The sequence below is a fragment of the Schistocerca americana genome, chromosome 4, assembly GCF_021461395.2.
Source record: "Schistocerca americana isolate TAMUIC-IGC-003095 chromosome 4, iqSchAmer2.1, whole genome shotgun sequence".
NCBI classification, from domain to species: Eukaryota; Metazoa; Arthropoda; class Insecta; order Orthoptera; family Acrididae; genus Schistocerca; species Schistocerca americana.
Genome location: NC_060122.1, coordinates 806,640,274 through 806,663,004, shown reverse-complemented (window position 1 = coordinate 806,663,004; position 22,731 = coordinate 806,640,274). Strand labels below are relative to the sequence as shown.

General features: G+C 39.7%; 1 protein-coding gene across 1 annotated transcript in view; it reads right to left on the bottom strand.

The window, feature by feature from the left end:
* Positions 1-22,731, bottom strand: part of LOC124613816 — a 113,502-nt gene that overhangs the window by 89,831 nt on the left and 940 nt on the right. Inside the window, exons 2-4 of the mRNA XM_047142538.1 lie at positions 19,756-19,949; positions 16,933-17,085; positions 14,224-14,359 (exon numbers count right to left, since the gene is read on the bottom strand). Coding sequence (XP_046998494.1) covers positions 14,224-14,359; positions 16,933-17,085; positions 19,756-19,949 — 483 coding nt within the window. The remainder of the gene's footprint in view (positions 1-14,223; positions 14,360-16,932; positions 17,086-19,755; positions 19,950-22,731) is intronic.

Sequence of the window (22,731 nt, the reverse complement as noted above, 5' to 3'; positions counted from 1 at the left end):
TAAAACAAACAGTGGGTCTTACAAATCTAAAATTACTGATATCAAATATGGAGTGCCTCAAGGTTCTGTCTTGGGACCCCTTTTTTCTTGATTTATGTTAATGATATACATCATTGTTCTCCTAACTGTACAAAAATATTGTATGCAGATAACACATCAATAGTGTGTAAACACAAAGACTATGAGAGTCTGGAGGTACAGTGCAACAGTGTAACTAATGAAATAGTCATTATATATAAAAACAAAGATGAGGTGACTTACCGAACAAAAGCGCTGGCAGGTCGATAGACACACAAACAAACACAAACATACACACAAAATTCAAGCTTTCGCAACAAACTGTTGCCTCATCAGGAAAGAGGGAAGGAGAGGGGAAGACGAAAGGAAGTGGGTTTTAAGGGAGAGGGTAAGGAGTCATTCCAATCCCGGAAGCGGAAAGACTTACCTTAGGGGGAAAAAAGGACAGGTATACACTCGCACACACGCACATATCCATCCACACATACAGACACAAGCAGACATATTTAAAGACAAAGAGTTTGGGCAGAGATATATATATATATACATATATATATTACACACACAATTTATCATTGAATTACATAAGCAGAAGAACCTGCTTTAATCAAAAGAAATAGATCACAAGACTCCTCTAATACTTGTATGGGTAAATTACAAACTAGAATGTCCACTTTATAATTGATTAACCTGATTATTTATTTATACCAATTTTGTGCTGCATGAATTCTCTAATTGAGTAAAAACTATTTTTTAATAAATATTCTTTAAGGAATGCTTTAAATTTACAGAGTTCCTTTATGTTTTTGATTTCTTTTGGCAATTTATGGTATATCTTGACACCTTGGTAAAACATAGTAGTTTGGGTTTTAGTTTTCTTCATTCTGTCTAGGTACAAGCAATTACTGTTTCTGGTTTGGTGATCATATATGCAGCTGTTTGCTAAATTTTGATCAATATTTTTGTGAATAAAAACATATTTATATGTCTGCTTGTGTCTGTATGTGTGGATGGATATGTGCGTGTGTGCGAGTGTATACCTGTCCTTTTTTCCCCCTAAGGTAAGTCTTTCCGCTCCCGGGATTGGAATGACTCCTTACCCTCTCCCTTAAAACCCACTTCCTTTCGTCTTCCCCTCTCCTTCCCTCTTTCCTGATGAGGCAACAGTTTGTTGCGAAAGCTTGAATTTTGTGTGTATGTTTGTGTTTGTTTGTGTGTCTATCGACCTGCCAGCGCTTTTGTTCGGTAAGTCACCTCATCTTTGTTTTTATATATAATTTTTCCCACGTGGAATGTTTCCTTCCATTATATTAATGAAATAGTCAAGTATTTTAATGAAAGCCATCTAAATGTAAGTGCTTCAAAGACTGCAATGGTGGAATTTAACACAAGGAAACAAATAGAATTTGACATGAAATTATCCATAGGAAATGACATTGTAAAAAAGGAAAAAATGGACAAAGTTCTTGGGAATTACAATCCAGGACAGCCTCAAATGGGACAGGCATATTGATTCCTTAGCATGTAAGCTGTTGAAGAATGTGTTTGGTATAAATATGATTAGCAAATATTGTAAGGACATGTGTGTACTAAAAACTGCTTATCATGCCCTAGTCTCATCAAACTTAAACTATGATGTAGAAATATGGGGTGCAACAACTCAAGCCAACCTAAGTACATTATTAACACTACAGAAAAAAGTTATCAAAATTATTTGTGGTGCCAAACCTCGAGAATCATGTCGGAATCTGTTCCCAAAATTAGGTGTGCTTACCATTATAGGGGTATACATATTGAAAGTTATATTGCTTGTGAAAACAATAAATCCGAATTTCAACTGTGACCTGCACCAGTATGATACAAGGCAAAAGTTCAGATACCATGTAAATAGCCACAGAACAGCTTTATATGAAAAAAATGCACTTCATTCTGGGCTGAAGCTAGCCAATGCCCTACCAAAAAGTCTCACAACCCTTCCTACTAACAAATTAAAAGATCAGCTAAAAAGAATTCTAATTGAAAACCCTTTTTATTCCCTAGACGAGTGTTATATCTGTATGAAAAGTGCTTCATAAGTATGTCAAGCTCATAGTTTTAAGTAACCTGCAACTAATATAATGTTGATAAAAACAATATTTGTAATATTGTGATTGTATACTACCAAATGTAAAATCCATCAAAATGTAAACTTGATTAATACAAACAAATCTTTAGTTTGTAATTTATAAACTGACGTATTCAGAAGAATAATCTGTATGATGTCCTGAAACTGTATTATTTCTAGGGATTGTATTTGATTATTCAATGTTGAATAAATATAATAATAATAATAATAATTATTATTATTATTATTACTGCAGTCAATGATCATGTGTCACTATGATACAAAACTGTAAGTTTTCAATTTTTTGTGGCTGCTTCTAGTGGTGTGGTTCTGAGGAAGCACCCATAAAAAAGTAATGGAAGTTGATGACCATGGAATTAAAGTATGGATACTAAGCACATCACAGGTAAGGACTGAAGCTTCCACCTAGATCTGTTGTGTGTTAATCCTTCAGTGTGTAGTACATGTTGAAGTGGGGATCACACTACAACATAAAAGATTAGAAATTCTTTAAAGTAGTACTTGAAAGCTATAAGTGAACTGCAATTGCATCTTTCACAGCATTTGGATCTATCACGTACAAAGTCTGTTCAAAAAATTCCAGAACTTTGTCCACAACATTTTTCTACACCTACCTTTTACTTATTACACATGGTCTCTTTTGAAATACTCTTCTCCACAACTGATATACTGCTCCCAATCATGTTTCCACTTCTGGAAACAGTCTTGGTATGCGTCTCGTTGGGTTGCACAAAGCACTGTCTGCAAATTTTCTTTTATCTCATCTATCATTGCAAATCTTCATCCTTCCTTCAAGGTTTTTAACTTTGGACTTAAAGGAAAGTCCACAGGTGCCAGGGCTGGTAAGTATGGAGGATGAAGCAGAACAGTGATTTCGTTGTTTGTTCAATAGTCATGCACCAACACAGATGAATGTGTTGGTGCGTTATCATGAGGCAAGAGCCATGAATTATCTCACCACATTTCAGGTCATCTTCTTCTCACATTTTCTCACAGTCACTGCAACATGTCCTGATAGTAAAATTGATTAACAGTTTGTCCCTGTGCATGAATTCATGATTAACTAACCCTTAAAAGTCAAAGAAAACTATCAGCATGGCTTTGACATTTGACATGACCTGACAAGCGTTTCCTGACCCATTGTGAAGACAGAACCTTGGTCTCAACGTTGTAGTCATAGATTCATGTCTCATTACAAATTATGATTCTCTTAAGGAACATCTTGTTCTCATTTGTGCAATCCAAAAGCACTTCACAGTCTGTGAGGTGGTCTTGAGTTCATGAGCTGTGGGACGAACTTGGCGGCAACAAAATGCATTCCAAGATGCTATGTGAGGATTTCATCATATGAGCCAACTGAAATGTTACATTCTTCTGCAATACTTGGACAGACCATCTTCAACTGGCACACACAATTTCATTGACATTCCTGACATGAGCATCATCGGTAGATGTTGAAGTGAGTCCTGAACGAGGGTAATCTTTAACTTCCGTCCAGCCATTTTTAAACCATGTGAACCATTCATAAAACTGAGTATGGTTTCATCACTCATCACCATGGCTTCCTGCATAATCTGGTGTGTCTCTGTAAGGATTTTCTTGAGTTTCATGTAAAATATAATGCAGATGCATTGCTCCTCCAACTCTGACATCTCCAATTCACAAACTTTGCAACACAGTATTCTACTCAATATAGCACTCAACCATAACCAACAGACATACAACAATGAAACTTCTGGCAGTTACACATTAAACACAGACATGTTCATGGATGCCAAACACATTTTGTGCCAACACACCATTGGTGTGAAACTATGAATGTTCCAGAATTTTTTGAACAGACTTGTGTATAATGAGCCATCTGCCTCTACAGCCATCCACAATTGTGAAAGTATTGTCGATACAGGATTTTGTGCATAAACTGACCACTTCATTATGTCCCATAAATATTTGAGGGGATTCATGTCACACAATCTGGATGACCAAATTATTCACTCAAATTGTCCAGAATGGGCTTCAACTTCTTGCGCAGACGTCCTTAAAAACTCTATTGTTGTTTGAGAGTATGAAGTCCATGAAAGGCTGCAAATGGTCAATGATCAGTTCAGCTGGACCTCAGGACCCAGTCCATGCCATGTCAACACAGGCCGCACCATTATGCAACCACCATCAGCTCGCACAGTGTCTTGTTGACAACTTGGGTCCATTGCTTCATTGGGTCTGTGCCACACTGCACTTGAACCCTGCCATCAACTCTTACCAACAAAAATTGAGACTCAACTGATGAGGTCATGGTTTTCCAGTTGTCTAGAGTTCAACTGATATGGTCGTAAGTCCAGAAGAGGCACTGCAGGTGGTGTTGTGCTGTTAACAAATGCACTTGCATCAGGCATTTCCTGCCATAGCCCATTAATGCCCAATTTTGTCACTCTGTCCTAATGGACACGTTTGTTGTGTGTCCCACATATGGTTATTTCATGCAGTGTTGCTTGTCTGTTGGCACTGACAACTTAATGCAAATGCTGCTCCTCTCATTTTAAGTAAATGCCTGAAAACTGGTATTATTGGCACACTCTTGATGCTGTCTATCTTGGAATACTGAGTTCCCTAATGATTTTGAACTGGAATGTCCCATTCCTTTAGCTTCAACTACCATTCCCTTCGTGTCACCATAATCACATCAGGAACCTTTTCACATAAATCACCTGAGTACAAATGACAGCTCCACCAATACACTGCCCTTTTATACACGGTGCTGCCACCATCTGTATATGTACATATCATTGTTCCTTGACTTTTGTCATGTCAGTGTGAATCTGATGTGGAGAGCTATGGCTTAATCATATTCCTTGCATCTGTGTCCCTGTTTAATGGATACACAGATAAGTTAAATGAAATCATAAGATTATTATTAAGCTGATAACATTTGAGAAATGCATCAAAACACATGGAGTGACTTTCCATACTTTAATTGTGGTTCTGAATAGATTCTCATTTAATAGTTTTGACTGTAAGTAACAACAAGCGATTTGCATCAAAATATAATTCAGAAGGCAAGCAGCAATGGGGATTTGTTTGAAAGCAAGAAGGATGTGGAATTCTTACAGCATTTCTTATAAAATACTGAGTGATTTAAGATTATGTTACTGATACTGTAATTTTAAAACTGGGATTCCCCAATGAACTGTGTGGCATATTTTGGAATATGATTTTGTGATGTGGCCATACCACATTCAAAAGCCTTAACAATAGAGCCAAGAGTGTTAGAGTTGAATTATATCAGATATGAGCTGAACTAATGAAAATTTAGAATGACAACAGCAAGTTACTGGCATTCAGCAATGAGGCTACATTTCATACAAGTGGATTTGTTAATCAACATCACAAAATTTTTTGAAGCATTGAAAATCCTCACAACATGTGTGTGGCTCTCCATAGGTGAATATCTGGTGCGCTGTGACTACCACTGTAGAATAGGGCCCTACTTCATTGATAAATCTACAGTGAATACAGACATGTTGCAGGAGTATACCATTGATGAAATTCCACTACAAATCTAACGCAAGAATTTCTTCTAACAAAACAGCATTCCACCACATTATGCACACACTTTTTGTGCATATCTTAACCAAAAATTTCCTGCTATCTGGACAACTACACTGACCTCCACAATCACTGGAGTTGACATCCAGTAGTTTTGGTTCTGGGGATTAATCAACAGCATCAGTGACCTGAAGGATAGAATTCAACAAATAATATTATCCATTCTCTATGAAATGGATGCATGGGCTTCATTTGGTATTGTTAAAAAGTTTCATTTACATACAGATTCAATGATCAAGAATATATCTACTGCTAGGGTGGTAACATAATCTTGACTCAGCTGGTAATAATTAATTTTCATGTGTATAAATGACAAACTTTGCTTGAAACACAAAGTTTAATTTTAAGTGAATGAAGTAAGAAAGATTTGTCTTGCACTATGAAAGAAAAGATGAACTGCTCAACTTCATCATGAGTAGCCAATTGAGACGGGTTTAAATAAATAGAAGGGATAGCTAAACACCATTTATGACAAGGTGTGATGATTCTGAAGTGGATAACAAATTCCAAAATAGTACAGATGTGGTCTTTATGTAAGATGAAACTACAGAATTCAATCTGTTGACTGATATGTGCTATAGTAAACCAGAACAAAATATGACACCAGCATAACACAGTGTAAATACAATAAGGACATTATTCCAGAGGCCAATCCTGCATAGGTTTCTACTACACCCAGGAATACTTTTATTCAACTATGCTTGCTTTTTGAGTTTTTTTATACAGGTTGAGAAGTAGTATGCCATTTTCCTCTTTTGAAACGCCTGGGCTAAAAATGCCAAAATCAACTGAATAGGATGAAAGTGTTCCAGTGCCAACTTGAGTTGGACTGGGCTTGCAGACGTGGACCTGGGTGTCACAGGGCGGCAGCACAGGGGAGGGGGAGTGAGTGATGTGCTGTGCACTGAAAATTCTTGGCAACAACATATGTGTATATGGGTCTTTGGTGTATAAACACCACTCCAGCCACCTGAGAGAGGAGGCAGTAGCCAAGAACAAGCTGAGCAGCATTTGCCACTGACACGAAAATAAGACAAAACCTCCTAATCATGCCATGAGAATGACTAAACACGTGGATGCAACCTGCAAAATAGCATCAAGTCACTGGTAGGTCCTATCCTGGAGTGACTGATGGAGAAGCTTGCAACTGCAGTGTGCAACAGTATGGCGACTGTACTTCATGCAATCAAGTGGCAAACAATGATGGCAACATGTAAGGTGAATGTCGGAAGTGTCCCCTTTAATCCCTTCCAAATAAATTCTTAATTAAGAGATATAAAATAAAGCCCTCCTTTACCACAACAAATGAGCAAATAGTGCCAGAACGGAGTAACACAGCCAGTACCTTGGGCCCGACAAAGAAGTAGCACTCAGTGCCTTGCCCACCATCCTCCTTCCGAAGAGAACCAGAGCTGTCAGATCTTCAAAGTGGGGTTCCTTACCAGATCATGTGTAGCTGTGAGCAAAGTAATTATTTCCTGGCCATTGTACTTGTTATTTTAGTGTGTCCTACAGAGAATTATGAGAAAAGTGAATACACGAAATAATGAATCACATAGTTTTTTGTCCTCTCAATCCATCATTTTAAGCAAATTTGAAAAAAAAAAAATTAGAAACCAAGAAGGTAGGTAGACCAACTCCTAGTTTAATGATTTTCCAGACATAAAATGAAAAGTCATCAGTTCAGTAGAAAATATAACTCTGATCCATAAAGTAAGCCCGAATGCCTGTGTGGTTGTGATTTGGAAAACACCTTGTTTCATGTTCCTTGTTTAGTATTTGAAGGAGAGCTTTCATGGACTAATCGTGGATTCTGTGACATTCATCCTCTATGACAAAATTAAGAAACACGAACTTTTCTTGGACCATGTGAATGACATTTTGAATCTAGTAATTGTATGCAACATAAATACAACAATGAAAAGAATAGTTGCTACTCACCATATAGCAAAGATGATGAGTTGCAGATAGACATAATAAAGAGATTGTCAGAAAGTAAATACAACTGTTGAATTAGACAGTAAGTACAGAAGGCCTATGCCACTACACAATCTAAATGTTACCGATAATAGATACATACTAAATCTAGTTACTAACTATTTGTATCTGTCATGCATTGGAACTTGCCCTCAACCAACATGAACAGACTGAATCATGTTCCAATCCTGGCATTTTTAATGCCTGGATTAATTTTGGTGCAGAAGTAGATTCAGTATTAAAATCACATTTAGGAAAGCAACTATTTTCAAAACCACCTCTAAAACCATCCAGAATGAACTCATCTAATGTGTGCTTCTAGTTTAGCAAGAGGAAATTAGAAAGGAAATTAAGGGTTTAGAGTTTCTGGTTGCAACAGATGGTGAAACCTGTGATGTAACCTGTTTTTCCCAGATGGTTATTGCATGTAGGTACATCATTATAGGAAGACCAGCTGAAAGGTTTTGTGCCATCATAGAACCAGAAAAGCATTGTGCACAGTCTTTGATGATGTACATCACAGAACAGATAAATCGTAATTTCAAGAACTGTCCACACAAACTAGTTGCATAAATGTACGATGATGCAAAAATCGTGAGTGTCTCGTCACAAAGGGTGCAGGCTCTTCTTAAGGAAAAATTTTACACTGCTTCTCCATAATTCACTGTTATGGTCACCAGTTGAATCTGGTTGTGCTTACAGGCACTTCCATTAATAAAAACGTGTGAACATTTTCACCAAACGTCAGGGACTTCATAGCTCCTTTTCAGTGTTTCCTCAAAGGACAGTGAAACAGTATGAAAATGGCTGTCATGTTTTGTGCCTACTCATTGGAATTTCCAGTGAAAGAGTGTCAATACTGTTTTTGAATATAGGAATGATTCCTCCAAGTACATTAATAATATAATATGATAGTGAGATGGCAGAAAGTGAGTGACATGAACTAGCTTGGCTCACAAGTTTACCTGAAATTTTGTAGTGTTGGAGGTGTTATTAAGCAGTTAGGTTGTTGTACAAGTTCAAAATTCATGTCAAGAGTGCCTATTGTCATATAAGCAATTCATTTTTATACACTGCATGAATCTGTTCTCAAAATAGAAAATGACTGAACAATGTGCAGCACCACCAATGACCAGGCTACCTAAAATGCTGAGGTTGAGATGATACTGGGAGTTGTGGCTGCATTGCCTGGCATTTCTGATGTTTCTGCACTCATCAGTGCTTAGGGTAGTATCATTCTATATGTGCAGGACAGGCTTGGGCTTGTTGTCCAGACCATCACTGAAGCTGTAATTTCATTAGTGTCATACAAAATACAGCAAACTGTGGAAGCTCTGAGCAAATCACTGAAAAAAACTGAGGATAGGGCAAGAATGTTTGAACACAAATGGTCAAGAAGCCTAATCAACTTGAACAATATCAGAGATGCAATAACCTCAAACTGTTTGGAATTCCAGAGAATAACACATAGGAGAGAATGCAGACAAATTATTGATAAATCTTGCCCGCAAGAAGGTAGGCCTGAAAGTGACAATGAATGAGACAGACAGAAGTCAAACTGTTTGGAATTCCAGAGGGTAACACATAGGAGAGAATACAGACAAATTAGTGATAAATCTTGCCTGCAAGAAGGTAGGCCTGAAAGTGACAATGAATGACACAGACTGAAGTCATAGAGTGGGACATATGATACCAGGATCTACAAAACCTAGACCAATAATAGTGAAGTTCATGTCCTACAGGAAAAGATCAGAAATCTTCAGAGCAAAGAAGAAATTTGTGATGTTGGGTCTACCAACACAAAAGGATTGACCATTCTGAACAATGTGATTTCAAGATTTAGGGTACAAAACATTGGCAAAATGAGGGCAGGATAGTGCTGGAGACTGAAAATGGAAACAGATCAGTTTGCAATGCAAATGAACTTTAAACCCTAGTCTTTTGGAGTTAAGAACATTTCAACTCTTGCTGCTGCACGCTTGTGCGTGTATATCATTATTGTAGATTATGGCTGATCATAACTTAAGCAGTTTAAAATGTTTTGTTTTACTTCACTATTAATTCCTGTTTCTATTGTTTCTTATTTACTTTATTACTTACTGTACTCACTTAGTGTTACTTTCACTTTCATTTGGCAATTTATCATCATATTATTATTGTTACTCAATATTAGTGCCATTAATAGTACACTGTTTTTATTCCATTTGCCTTGTTTTTCAGTACCGTTTCTTACAGATTATTCTAGCTCTGTTTAGAAAGTTCCTTTTCCTGTCACTGACTATTTAATGGCTGCTGCAAAACTCACTGGCCTTGGCCACGAAGCCTCACAGTGCCCTGAAGGTACCACAGTTTTCACTTCCAGGAACCTGCACTCAGCTACCTCAGTATGCTTCACTATGTTCCATTCCCTCACCAGCACCTGACCCAGAGTTCCTAATGTCCAGCAGTGGTAACCTTGTAAGTTCTGTATCTGAATGTGCCAAGCTCCACATAGCATACACATATGTCCAATCTCTGCCAGCTCATCTCAACAAGTTCTGTCATATATTTCAAGACACAGACATCCATGTAAGACTTCTGTCGAAGACATGGCTCAGACCAAGTGTTCCCAATGAGGTCAGTAAGTCTAGATGGCTGCATCTTTCTAAGATATGACAGATGTAACATGCAAGGGGATGGAGTAGGGACATAACTACTGTGCTACACACATACAACAATAATGAAGGTAAACAAGTGGAATATGTGCTCATGGAAATCACAACCCATGAAAGAAAGTGGATTGTGTGTGTCCTCTGCAAACTTTCTAAAGTAGGCAGGTTTGCCTGCTTCAGAACGGGTCTTTCATGTCTCAAGTTGACATATGAGCATATAATTATAGTTGGTGACACTAACATAAATTTTTTTATATAATAGTTCTTCCAGTGTGAAATTTCAGTTGATGTTTTTTTCTTCTTCGAAAGTGTCACTTCTTCAGCTTGCTCCTACCCATCACATGAAGAGTAGTCACACTTTCATAGGCATATTTGCAACAAAATCCCCAAACAGAGTAATTTGAACTTCTTAGATACCTACAACTGACATGTCTGCCCGTGTCATAATTGTCATGACATACTCGCTAGAATGTCCTAGAAAGAGACCTAAACTGACAACATACTGAGAATTCAGAGGCATCAATTTATCTGAATTTGCAACTAAGGTGCAAGAAGTTCTTTGGGGGACATCATCTATGCTATTCTAAGACAGAAACAAGAAACTCCATTGATTTACTAATAAACTTGCAGGACTATATAACAGGTATGCTTCCCTAAAGACCACAAAAGTAAGAAGCAAACCCACAAAATGGCTAACTGAAGAACTGACACAGCTGATGAATCTCAGAAACACTACATATTAGGCATACAAAGTGCACACCATGCCTGAAACTGGTGCTGCTTATAAGCAGAAGCAAAACATCATCAGTCAAGCTGTGCGAAATACAAAACATAGGCATGCCCATACATTAATCTATAACAAGAAATGAGCAGTTTCCTATAGAAAAACCTACATGATCTTGGTATAGACAAAGTGAAAGTTACAGCTAATCCCTTTGTCTCAGTCAGAAAAATGGACCAGTACTTCATATTACCTACAACCACAACTGAACCACAAGCAGAATAGACATTCGTTGATTACTTCAGAAAGGTAAACAACTACAGCCACAAGAAATTCTATTTAAAGCATCTTATTTGAAGTACCACCAAAAAGCAATCGTGCATATCAGATCAGTATCTACTGGACGTAATGACATTATAGTCCAAATGATGAAGCTCATTACTGTCTCACTAACGTCCCCAATAACAGATATCATCAATTACTCCTTAACCTTGACATGCAAGCCGCCAGTGACATCAACTAAAAAGGCTTGCACAGGTGACCGGCCTACCCGACGGGAGGACCTAGCCACACGACATTTCATTTTTCACTCCTTAACCACAAGTTTTTCTTGAGGCCTGGAAACAAAGACTAGCTAAGCTGCTAGCATAAACATTTCCAGAACTTCCTCCAATTGCTGACCTATTTGCATTCTTCTTGTGCTGTCCAGTGCCTTAAAATATATATAATTCAGACCAGCTAACAACGAACAACCTACTAGATGAAACCTATTATATGAAACTGGTGACCTGAAACTTTCCATGGATGCACAAGAGACAGTATCATGCGCTTCTTAGACTTTGGCAAAGCCTTTGACTCTGTCAACTTTGACCTTTTACTTGCAAAACTTAACAGCCTACCTTTCTCACCAAGTACTGTGCAGTGGTTTCACTCATACCTGATGTCTTGCCAACAGTGTGTCTTGTCTAACACCATAAAATCACAATGGGGACAGGTAGTATCAGACACCCCCTCCCCCCCCCCCCTCCCCCCTGGTTCAGTATTAGGTCCTATACTATTTTCATTGTCAGTTTTGTTCTGCGGCAAACATCACATGTATGCTGATGGTCTCTATCTGTATTGAAGTGCAAAACCAATAAACTGGGAGACAACTATCAAGAATCTCAATACCACCCTGTGTGCACTATCTAAATGAGCACAGGATGTAGTATTACAGCTCAACCCATCCAAAACCCAAACAGTACTGGTTCATCATTCTGGTTTCATTAATCCAAAATATAGGGAATCCCTACCATCTTTAACACCCAATGGGACAAATACCTACTTCTCATCTTCAGTAGAGTCTATGAGTAGTAACAGATGAGAATCTAAATTGGACTGAGCATCTAACTGCAATGTGCAAGAAGGTATCAGCATATCTCCATGTCCTACAAAAAACATAAAAAGCACTTCCATTTGGCCTGAAAACGAAACTTGTACAAACACTTACACTTCCAATTATTTATTACAGCAGAGTTATTCTGCAAGGCCTTTCTTGGGAAAGCTCTTGACACCTGCAACTGGTTATGAATTCCTGTGTTTGTTGTACCTGCAATGTTCAACTTCAACTCATATTTTATCATCACATGCACACCTATCCTGGCTGTGTGCATACAAGCACTGAGATTTCCATACTATCTGTCTTCTCTACTGTCTTATCAATGTGCACTGTCCCCTGTATCTCTCTGTGACTTCAATTATTTTGTCTGAACAACATGGCAGAAACACCTCTTCCCATAAAAAAAAATCCATTCAGTCCCAGTCCACCAGTGTCCTTCTCAGTAGCAGGAACCTGACTCTGGAATAACCTCCTGCATCAACTTCAAATGGTTCAAATGGCTCTGAGCACTATGGGACTCAACATTTGAGGACCTCAGTCCCCTAGAACTTAGAACTACTTAAACCTAACTAACCTAAGGACATCACACACATCAATGTCCGAGGCAGGATTCAAAGCTGCGACTGTAGCAGTCACACGGTTCCAGACTGAAGCGCCTAGAGCCGCTTGGTTGCATCAAGTTAGAGAACAGAATAACACCTACAGGTTCAGAAGAGAGTGACATATCTACTAAAGCAACAGTAATGATAAGTATTGTCCCTGCATGCATCCATTACCCTTGTACATCTATTTTTTCAATGCGATCTTACTCATTTCCAAGTATTCTTAGCTGGTGTAATCTCCTTTTCTTTCCCCAAAACTATCTATATCAGGAAACATCTATTTTCTACAACTATAAATTCTTTTTATATCTGCCATTATCATTGTTATTATTATTATGTTATATTATTATTATTATTACTTTTTAGTGGCAGAAGCATCAATAATTGGATGAGTACTGCCAGAATCAATTTTTCAAGTTTCTAGTCAGTATTATTCACTCACATTGTCAGTATACACACTGAAATCATTTTAATGCTATTTGTTAGATTAAAATGGTTATCTCTTAGGTTAACTGTGATGTAATAAAGGTACTGTATGTGTGAAGCCATGGTCTAATGTAAGAGAGGATCTGATGGTCAGGTCAAATTAAATAAGTAATATGAATATAATAGAGGGAAACATTCCACATGGGAAAAAATATATCTAAAAACAAAGATGCTGTAACTTACCAAACAAAAGTGTTGGTATGTTGATAGAGATAATAAAAAACACACAAACACACACACAAATTTCAAGCTTTCACAACCCAAGGTTGCTTCATCAGGAAAGAGGGAAGGTGAGGGAAAGACAAAAGGATGTGGGTTTTAAGGGAGAGGGTAAGGAGTCATTCCAATCCCGGGAACGGAAAGACTTACCTCAGGGGGAAAAAAGGACAGGTATACACTCACACACACACACACACACACATATCCATCTGCACATATACAGACACACGCATTTACATATGTCTGCCTGTTATTGGAAGATTTGTTAAGCTGGATAAGGCTTTATACAAGAAATGAAATGAACCAAGTTAACAGTGCACATAAAATTAGGTAATGTTACCATTTATGAATTTTTCTTTAAACATTCTATTAGAAGCAACATAATGTCAGCAAAGCACACTGTTTTGGTTTAATCATAAATAATAAAGATGGTTTCAATTTACCTGTACTGACAGACATCAGAACGCAGCTTGTTGACAAGCAACCGGCATGCTCCTGTTCCATCATAAGGTTGGGGATAGTTGGCACTAATGAAATATGTGTTGTTTTCTCTCACAGTTTGTCCACAAGTAGCATAAACTAAAAAACAGAGAGTTATTATTTGAGAGCAGTATTAGACCTACAATGGTAAGATATTGTTAGCAATTATATTTCCAGTACTATGAATGCAATCAATTTATAGCCAGAACAATATAAAAACTTATTGTAAACCCCTCCCAATGTTGAAAGGGATAGAAAGCTTTGTGTCACTCTGTCATTCATTACTAAATATCCTAGTACTATAATGACATGAATGTTAACTGGAAGAAAGGATCAAAATGTGGAAAAAAGAAGCTAATTGAGAAATGGAAATTGACTGTGGGGCACAAACTGTAGTTAAGATATATGACCATGAGAATGTCATCTTATGCAGTCCTAAAGCCTTCAGCATCTATTATGTCAAAGTAGAATTAACACCTGCATGAAGAACATAAATTATTTCCCTGAAACAAAGTCTTCATTAAGTCCTAATTACAATAACTTCACTTGTTTACAATGCTTCTTGTTGACAGTGGTGAGTTTAGAATTCTTGCCCAGCAAGACACAAAATTCTGCTTATCAAATTCTACATAAATACAAAATGGCTGTAACTGAAATTAAGCCAAAAATTACGAAAGGTATTATGTGAAATAAAAGTTCTCTGACATGTTGAGTACTAGCATTACTGCTTATAACATGAATTTCTCTTTTATTTTAGAGAATCTCATTAAACACCCTATGTACTTATACTGGGTGTTTCTGTAAGATCATGCAGAAATGTAACAGGACATAGAGAATGCTCCACTGTACAATTTGAGACTGGGAACCTGAGGTCAGAGAAGCCAGTTTAAAGAGATGTGGAAGTAAACTTGTCCATTGCTTTGTCTAGCATAAGTGTTTTCCAGCTTATTTACAACTTAAATTCCTACAAGTTTAAACATACTGTGATGTTTATTTACATACACATTCTTTATTTCCTGCAAAGAAACAAGGAGGATGAGCCTAATTACTGGAAAGTCACAATGTATGTTTTGTTTACTTTACTTACGCATAAGATGGTTCTGATATATTATGTTTACACTGTCCCACGATAGAAAGTGCCATGCCCGGTACAGTTTTTCAGAACTTACTGACAGGGAAGTATGTTGCAATGCTCTCACTGCTTGAAAGGCTGTACAGGGAATGATTTCCTAACAGACATCATCCATCAGGATGAGTGTTTATCTCTCTTGATTGATAAATGCGGGAGGCTGGATCACTGGGAAGAAGAAACGAGGGACATGGCAACATGATGACCACTCTCGCACCTGATTTTGAAGAGGAGATGCTGGAATGTGTTGCAGCAGACACCACTATAAGCACTTGTCATATTGCACATGAAATGGGTGCTGCATATACTACTAGCATGTGACGAGTATTTCACCCATATCACCCACATTGAGTCCATGGATGCTGTATACTGCTGTGGTCTCATTTGATCATGATGATATTTTGAGCAGCATGAATAGTCCTGTGTGGTATGAGGAATATCCTCACACCATAGTAGTCACATTAAATACTTTTTGCTTTGAGTATCTGTGTTGGCATTTAGGTGACAATCTCACTGGCCCATATCTTCTGCCAGGCAATCTGAATGGCTACCTGTACTTAGGTTCATGCAAAGAGTTCAGTCTGAGTTGGAGAATGTACCTTTGGCTGTTCATGATAGGGTGTGAATATAACATGACCATGCACCATCTCACTTCAGTGTTGATGAGGGCCATATCTACTGCCTGGCCATCTGAATGCCTGCCTGTATTTAGGTTCATGCAAAGAGTTCTGTCTGAGTTGTTGGATGTGGATATAACATGACCATGCACCACCTCACTTCAATGTGGATGTCCACAGCCATCTCAATGCTGTATTTACTGGTCACTGGATTGGAAGAGGAGGTCCTATCCCAAGGCCTGCAAGGTCACCTGACCTGAATCCCCTTGATTATTTGTGATGGGGATATCTAAAGTCACTTGTGTATGAGACCTCAGTGGATACAGAGATGGAATTAGTTGCCAGAATTGTAGCTGCCCGTGATGTGATTCGAAACATGCCACAGATTTTTGTAAGGGTGCATCAGAATCTTGCTCACTGATGTCATGCTTGCATTGAGATTGATGGCCATCAGTTTCAGCACATTTTGTAAGATACAGTACAAACAGTACCTTCATTGTGTCAATGAAGGTATTTGCAGTTAACTGTAACTAATGTAAATAAAAAAGTATTCCTATTTTCTTCTTAAGTTGGCTTCTCTGATCCTAGGTTTCCAATCTCATATTGTTCAGAGGAGCATCATCTATGCCTGGTTAAATTTTTGCATGGTCTTAGGGAAACACCCTGTATACAACACTCCAGAGAAACTGAAAAGTGTATTTTCCTTAAATTGTTTAACAAGTAATTGGATCCAGTCCTCTTGCATAAATTTCAAAAGTCTGAAAAATCTTCTTCATTAGTGAATACCATCTATGTCATTTCACACCCCAAAGAAATCAACACATATTGAAACTGATGTGCTCCTACAGACACAATTTGTGTTCCTGTAAAGATTTGGACAACACTTTTTAGTGACTTTCATAAATGGGGCTTATGGTAAAACTTACATTCACAACAGACACCGTAGCCCCCAGCACAAGTGCCATTGATAATTCCACCTCGCTGTTCACATTCTGATACTGTCAGGCATGTTCCAATATTTCCTGTTGATGATACACATTCCTGGTTCTGGAATTGGAGCACTGAGAATAGCGGCAAAACTGTAAAAATATGCATTTTGAATCAGTATTATTCTGGCTTCAAGAATAACCATCTTAGACATATTGTACTAAATTTGTAAATGTATCAATGGTCTGATGCAAAGTATTAACCATCAGAGTCAGTTCCATATGTTCTCAAGAACAAATTTATTATTAGAAGGAGACATATAAATCAGTCTGCACTACTATTCTATACAGAATGTTCAGCTAAGATAGCTCCCATTACAGCCGTTAATACACTGCAGATACTTTGAACAAAAACTTTGGGCAATGAATGGAAGAAAGCACAGGTCACCAACTACCTACAAGAAATATGGCAGTACACAAGATTGCACATGTAGATGTAACAGTAAGTGGCTCCATAAATTGTATTTAGCTTCTATAAAGTGTATATTATGTGACAAAGTCATATCAAGTGGTGTTAGAATGTGTTCCGTGTTGCGTAGGTGGTATCATTCACATTGCTTCGTGAAAGTGGACCCTGAAAACATATTGTGTGTTTATGGAACAAAGTGTAATGGTTGTTTAACAACAACTGAAATGTGCCATGCAGATCATGAACTTAAAGTCCTAGAAACATTGCAGAAAGAGCTGAAAGCGAGAACATTTTCTGCTGCTGGGAAGCATAGTTAAAAGCCTATCCGAACCACCACATGAAGAACTCTGACAGTTTCAGACATACAGTGAACCAAATACCCATGCAAAATCCAAACATATTTCAAAGGAATTTAAGGTTCCTTTAAGAAATTGATTTCAACATTTTACTATGGATGTGAAACAAACTCATGAGTTTATCACCACGGGCAAAGTGCATCAATCTGAATCTCCAGGAACAAAAAGTAAAATGAGCAATATGTCACTAAAATCCAGCTCTCGTGAGAATGTAACCAAAGTGACACAAAAAACACCAATATTAGTACAGTTTTGCTCATTGACAGCCACAGAAGAGGTCTTGCACAATTCTTCATTATCAGCAAGATTTAAATGTTTCAAGCATTGTGAAACCTGGAACAGGTTTGCAAGAAGTTCTAAAAGACTATAAAATCAGTAGGTATGTGATGCAGAATCATATATTGTAATTTTCGGTGCCTCAAATGACGTGTATAAAAATGAACTAAAAATAGCAAACATAATCTTAAGAGATGCACTATGTACATTAAGTGATCAAAAAGCAATTGTGATTGGTATACCTCACAGGCATGACCTTATAGAATCTTCTTGTGTAAATAAAGAGATTCAAAAAGTAAACAGGAGTTACAGAAAGATCTGCAAGACCACTATAAATGCTTTTTTTCTCCCTGTTGATGATTTAGAAAGAAAGTATTTCACAACACACAGAATGCATCTGTGGCGTAGAGTGCCATAAATATCGATATTAGTTCAGTGTGTAAGTGTGCTATCTTTGAGGAGAGGGCTTTGGGCAGGATGTTGGACACTAATGGTAGTTAACCTCCGGACTTGTACCTGTGTAGAAGCGGAGTGCTAATAGATCTGTATCTGAGAGAATTCTAGTTGTTTACCTACAACTATACCTTATTCCCTCACTGGTGACCCTGTTTTTTGTGTAATACGCGTCCGAGTTACCGCCCGAAGGTTACTTACGTGCCTACCACGTCGGGTTTCTTTGCGATCGCAAGGGCCTTTGTTCAGCTCCAGACAATGGAATTTCAGCACTCACTGCCACCCGGATTTCAGCAACAATTCTCCAGCACTCCTGCCGTTGTAGTGGACATGCCGCAAGACTCTTCGGAATCCTTCAGCCAGAACATGCAGTGGAATTCATCGAGTGCAGCCAGTTTCTTCCAACCGCCAACAGTTGCGGACTCTGGCTTTGTTAGCCTAGACCTTCCCACGTGTTCTCCACAGAGCATTGTTCAGAACATTCCTACTCCTATGTCGAACGCACAATTCAATACAGTTCGTGGCGTCGAGCGATGTTTTGCTACTTTGGAAAATCCAGTAATAAATTCAAACTCGAATCAGTTCCCACCCCGTGTGTATCCTTCCACGCCGGCTAGTCAACAGGTGCTCAATGCTCGCCAAACAGCAAATATCACACTGAGTGTGCATCCTTTTGGTCGTGTGTGGGATCCTTGTGTTGCTTCTAATCAAGTCAACAATTCTGTGCTGGACAGTAATTACTCAGACATCTACAACCAGCCCACCACTCACGGTCGAGTGAATACTGTGAGCATAACGGACATTCACCGGCGTACTTAAGCACTTGTGGCTTCTCTCCGAGCTACCACGTCAATGAGAATGCACATTTTGACTACGATCCTCACACCGTTCGAGCGTCCGCCGCTTCTCAGCCGCCCCCCCAGCGTCAAGTGAATTTCGCGATTCCCGCATTATGGGACGCCAAAAATTCGGTCTCGCCATCTTCTGCATGCACTACTTCCCTCTGAAGTAATAGGTACACTTCCGCAGTGACTGCAGTGCCGAATCTGTCGAAACTACCAGACTTCAAACCCGCTCACCCGGAGTTCTGGTTTAACCTGGTTGAGCAAACATTCAATGTCTGTGCTTTGGACTATGACACACGCTTTGCCTGCCTCATGAACCATCTTCACGACCGCGTCGATTTAATTTATGATTTACTATCTGGTCAAAACAACCCCCCCCCCCCCCCCCCCCACTTGCAGGGAAGTATGCTGTGGCGAAACAGACGGTACTGGAGCGCGTCTCTAAAATCAGGAGAGAAAATGTGCGACAGCTTATCTACGAAGAGCGTCTCGGCGACAGGTCTCCATCCCAGCTGTGGTGGTGCATCCGTCTTCTCGTCGATGAGCAAGTTATGCCTGATGACACGCTCGCAGAAATCTGGACTGAAAAGCTGTCTTTGCCTGTCCAGACTGCAATCTCTGCGTATGAAGATAGGCCAGTAAATGAACGTTTACGCGCTGCCGACAGAGCATACTCCGCCAGGCAACGTGAGCTCTGTGCACTGCATTCTGGACGTGACCACACTAAGACGCTTTCTGACACCACGCCCTTGTCTGGTGCTGCTAATAACAATGTTAAATTAGCCACCCTGCCTGCACCTTCAACTCCCCACAACGACAATGCATCGGCCTCTGTGGAAGACTCTGGGTCACATACTCCGTCACCTAGCAACTACCCACAGGAGCACAGGCCCGCCCAACCTTACTGTTTCTTCCACACAAGATTGAGGAAGCAAGCTCGCAAATGCCAGTCACCGTGTTCTTACCCAAACTCCAACCGCAGGTAGGCTACGGTGCCACCTCCTGCGATGTAAACAACAGGCACCATCCAACGTTGCACTCCGTTTCGGACAACAATAATAAGTGTGGTTGAGTCTATGTTTGCGATTTACAAGCAGGTGTACGTTTTCTGGTAGACACAGACGCAGACGTCTCTTTGCTGCCGGTTCACCTAGCAGCCAATAAAGTGCAACCACACAAAACAGTACTTCGTGCAGTGAACTTGTCTACCCTACAGCATTCGGGTTCTACTTTGTATACAGTGAAACTTTCGCCCGAGTGCAAGCTGGAGTGGACATTTTTAGTGGCAACAATTGAAGAACCTATTCTCGGAATCGATTTCCTCAAGAACTATCAGTTGTCACTAGATTTTGTGCAAAATACTGTGTTTTACCTCCCCCCCCCCCCCCCCAACAAACATATTCCTTTCGTTTCGCCGAGTGACAGTTCCGCTAACACCAAACATGTGTGCTGTGCTAAGAAGTGTGTAAAGCTATCCTTGGAGCTGCAATCTTGGACAAATAAGTGGCTAGTGGAGTGCGCCAAGTCTTCGAAGTTGTGGATGGAACATACGGAAATGCTGCTGGAACTCCGCAACATACGCCACGAGTTGGCCTCCACACAACAACGCCTCGCGGCACTACAAGGAGACAACTCGTCAGCTACAAACAAGGGCAGTCCATGCCAATCTGGTTCCCGTGCCTGCGCACATTAACGACAATGTTGTGAACTCTGTAAACTGTGTCAGCACCCCCTTTTGTAATGACAGTGTATGCCCGAGTGCTCATGCTCCTTGCGTTCCGAATGGACAATTAACTTCCCAAGCTTGTGGCAATGGACTACAGCCATCTGCTGTTCGGCCATGCCCACTCATGCCTACAGCGCTTGTAGCGGCATGGCCTGCTACCAAGAACCAGTGTACCAACCTCGCCCATGTTAACACACGTGTGGCCTTTACGCAGCCTACGAGCGATTGGCACACCTGTACTTCTGTGCCCTCAGCGCCACAGCTTTGCCCATCCGCCACTGCCTGCTCTGCTTCACGGACATCTGACTGTCGTGCCGCGCCACATATTGCAGTAGTCACTAATGGCACAGTTCATCAGTTACGTCTAACCGATGGGCCGCCCATATCACAACGCCCACACTGCCTCAAGCCAGAATTTATGAAAATTGCAAAAGAACAATTAGATGATCTATTACAAAAGGGAATAATTGAACTTTCTTCTGGTTGCTGGGCTAGTCCTATCCTGTTTGACCAAAAGAAAGATGGTACTTGGCATATGGTCAGAGACTATAGGCGTTTAAATGCCTGTACCATCATTGATTAATATCCGGTCCCACACACTGCAAACTTCAATCATGTGCTCGCAAGTGCAAAGTACTTCTCTGTTTTGGACTGTAAGCACGTATTTCATCAGATTCCTATGGCTCCGGAGGATATTGAAAAGACTGCCATAACCACTCCTTTTGGGCTGTTTCAATACAAATTTATGCCGTTTGGGTTGAAAAACACCCCCCAAACGTGGCAGCGTTTCATCAATCAAACTTTATCCCATCTAGACTTTTGTTTTGTATACATGGATGACATATTGGCTTTTGCTTCTACTTTGGAACAGAGTGAGGAGTGTGTTCAAGTCGTGACAGATATTTTAGCAGCCGCTGGTATTGAACTGAACAATAAAAAGACTCAATTGCACCAGTCATCCGTTACTTTCCTAAGTTATGTTGTGTCATCGGACGGTGTGACACCACCGCAGGACAAGATCAAGCCTGTTCTCGAGATGCTACGCCCCCAGACCTATAGGGAATTATGCAGGTTCATCGGAACAGTTAATTATTACCGTAAACATTTGCCAGCCGCTTCTGCGGTGCAGGTTCCTCTCACAGATGCTCTCGCTGACCCACAAACTTCTGGCACCCGCCAGGTCCCATGGACACCAGACATGGACAAGGCAGTTAACGAACTCAAACAGCTGTTGGCCTCCGGTGCCACTATTGCTCACCCACGGGCAGACGCCACAATGTTTATTACTACTGAGCTTGTGACAATGCTATCGGTGCAGTACTGAGTCAAACATACAACGATGTTACGACCCCCCTGCAGTTTTTCTCAAAAAAGCTAAACAACGCGCAGAAGAAATACTCAGCATTCGACAGAGAATTACTTGCAGTTTACGAGGCCATAAGACACTTCAGAACTGATGTTGAGGGACGAGATTTCTATGTGCTCACTGATCACAAGCCGTTGGTTCCTGCCATAAAAAATCCTGCGGCTGATCCGCCCCCACGACGCTTTCGTCACATCGATTACATCTTGCAATTTACAAATGACATTCGCAACATCCGAGGAGCGGACAATGTGGTTGCTGATTTTCTCTCGCTTGTTGGTGCTGTCACAACCTTAATTGACTTAACGGAC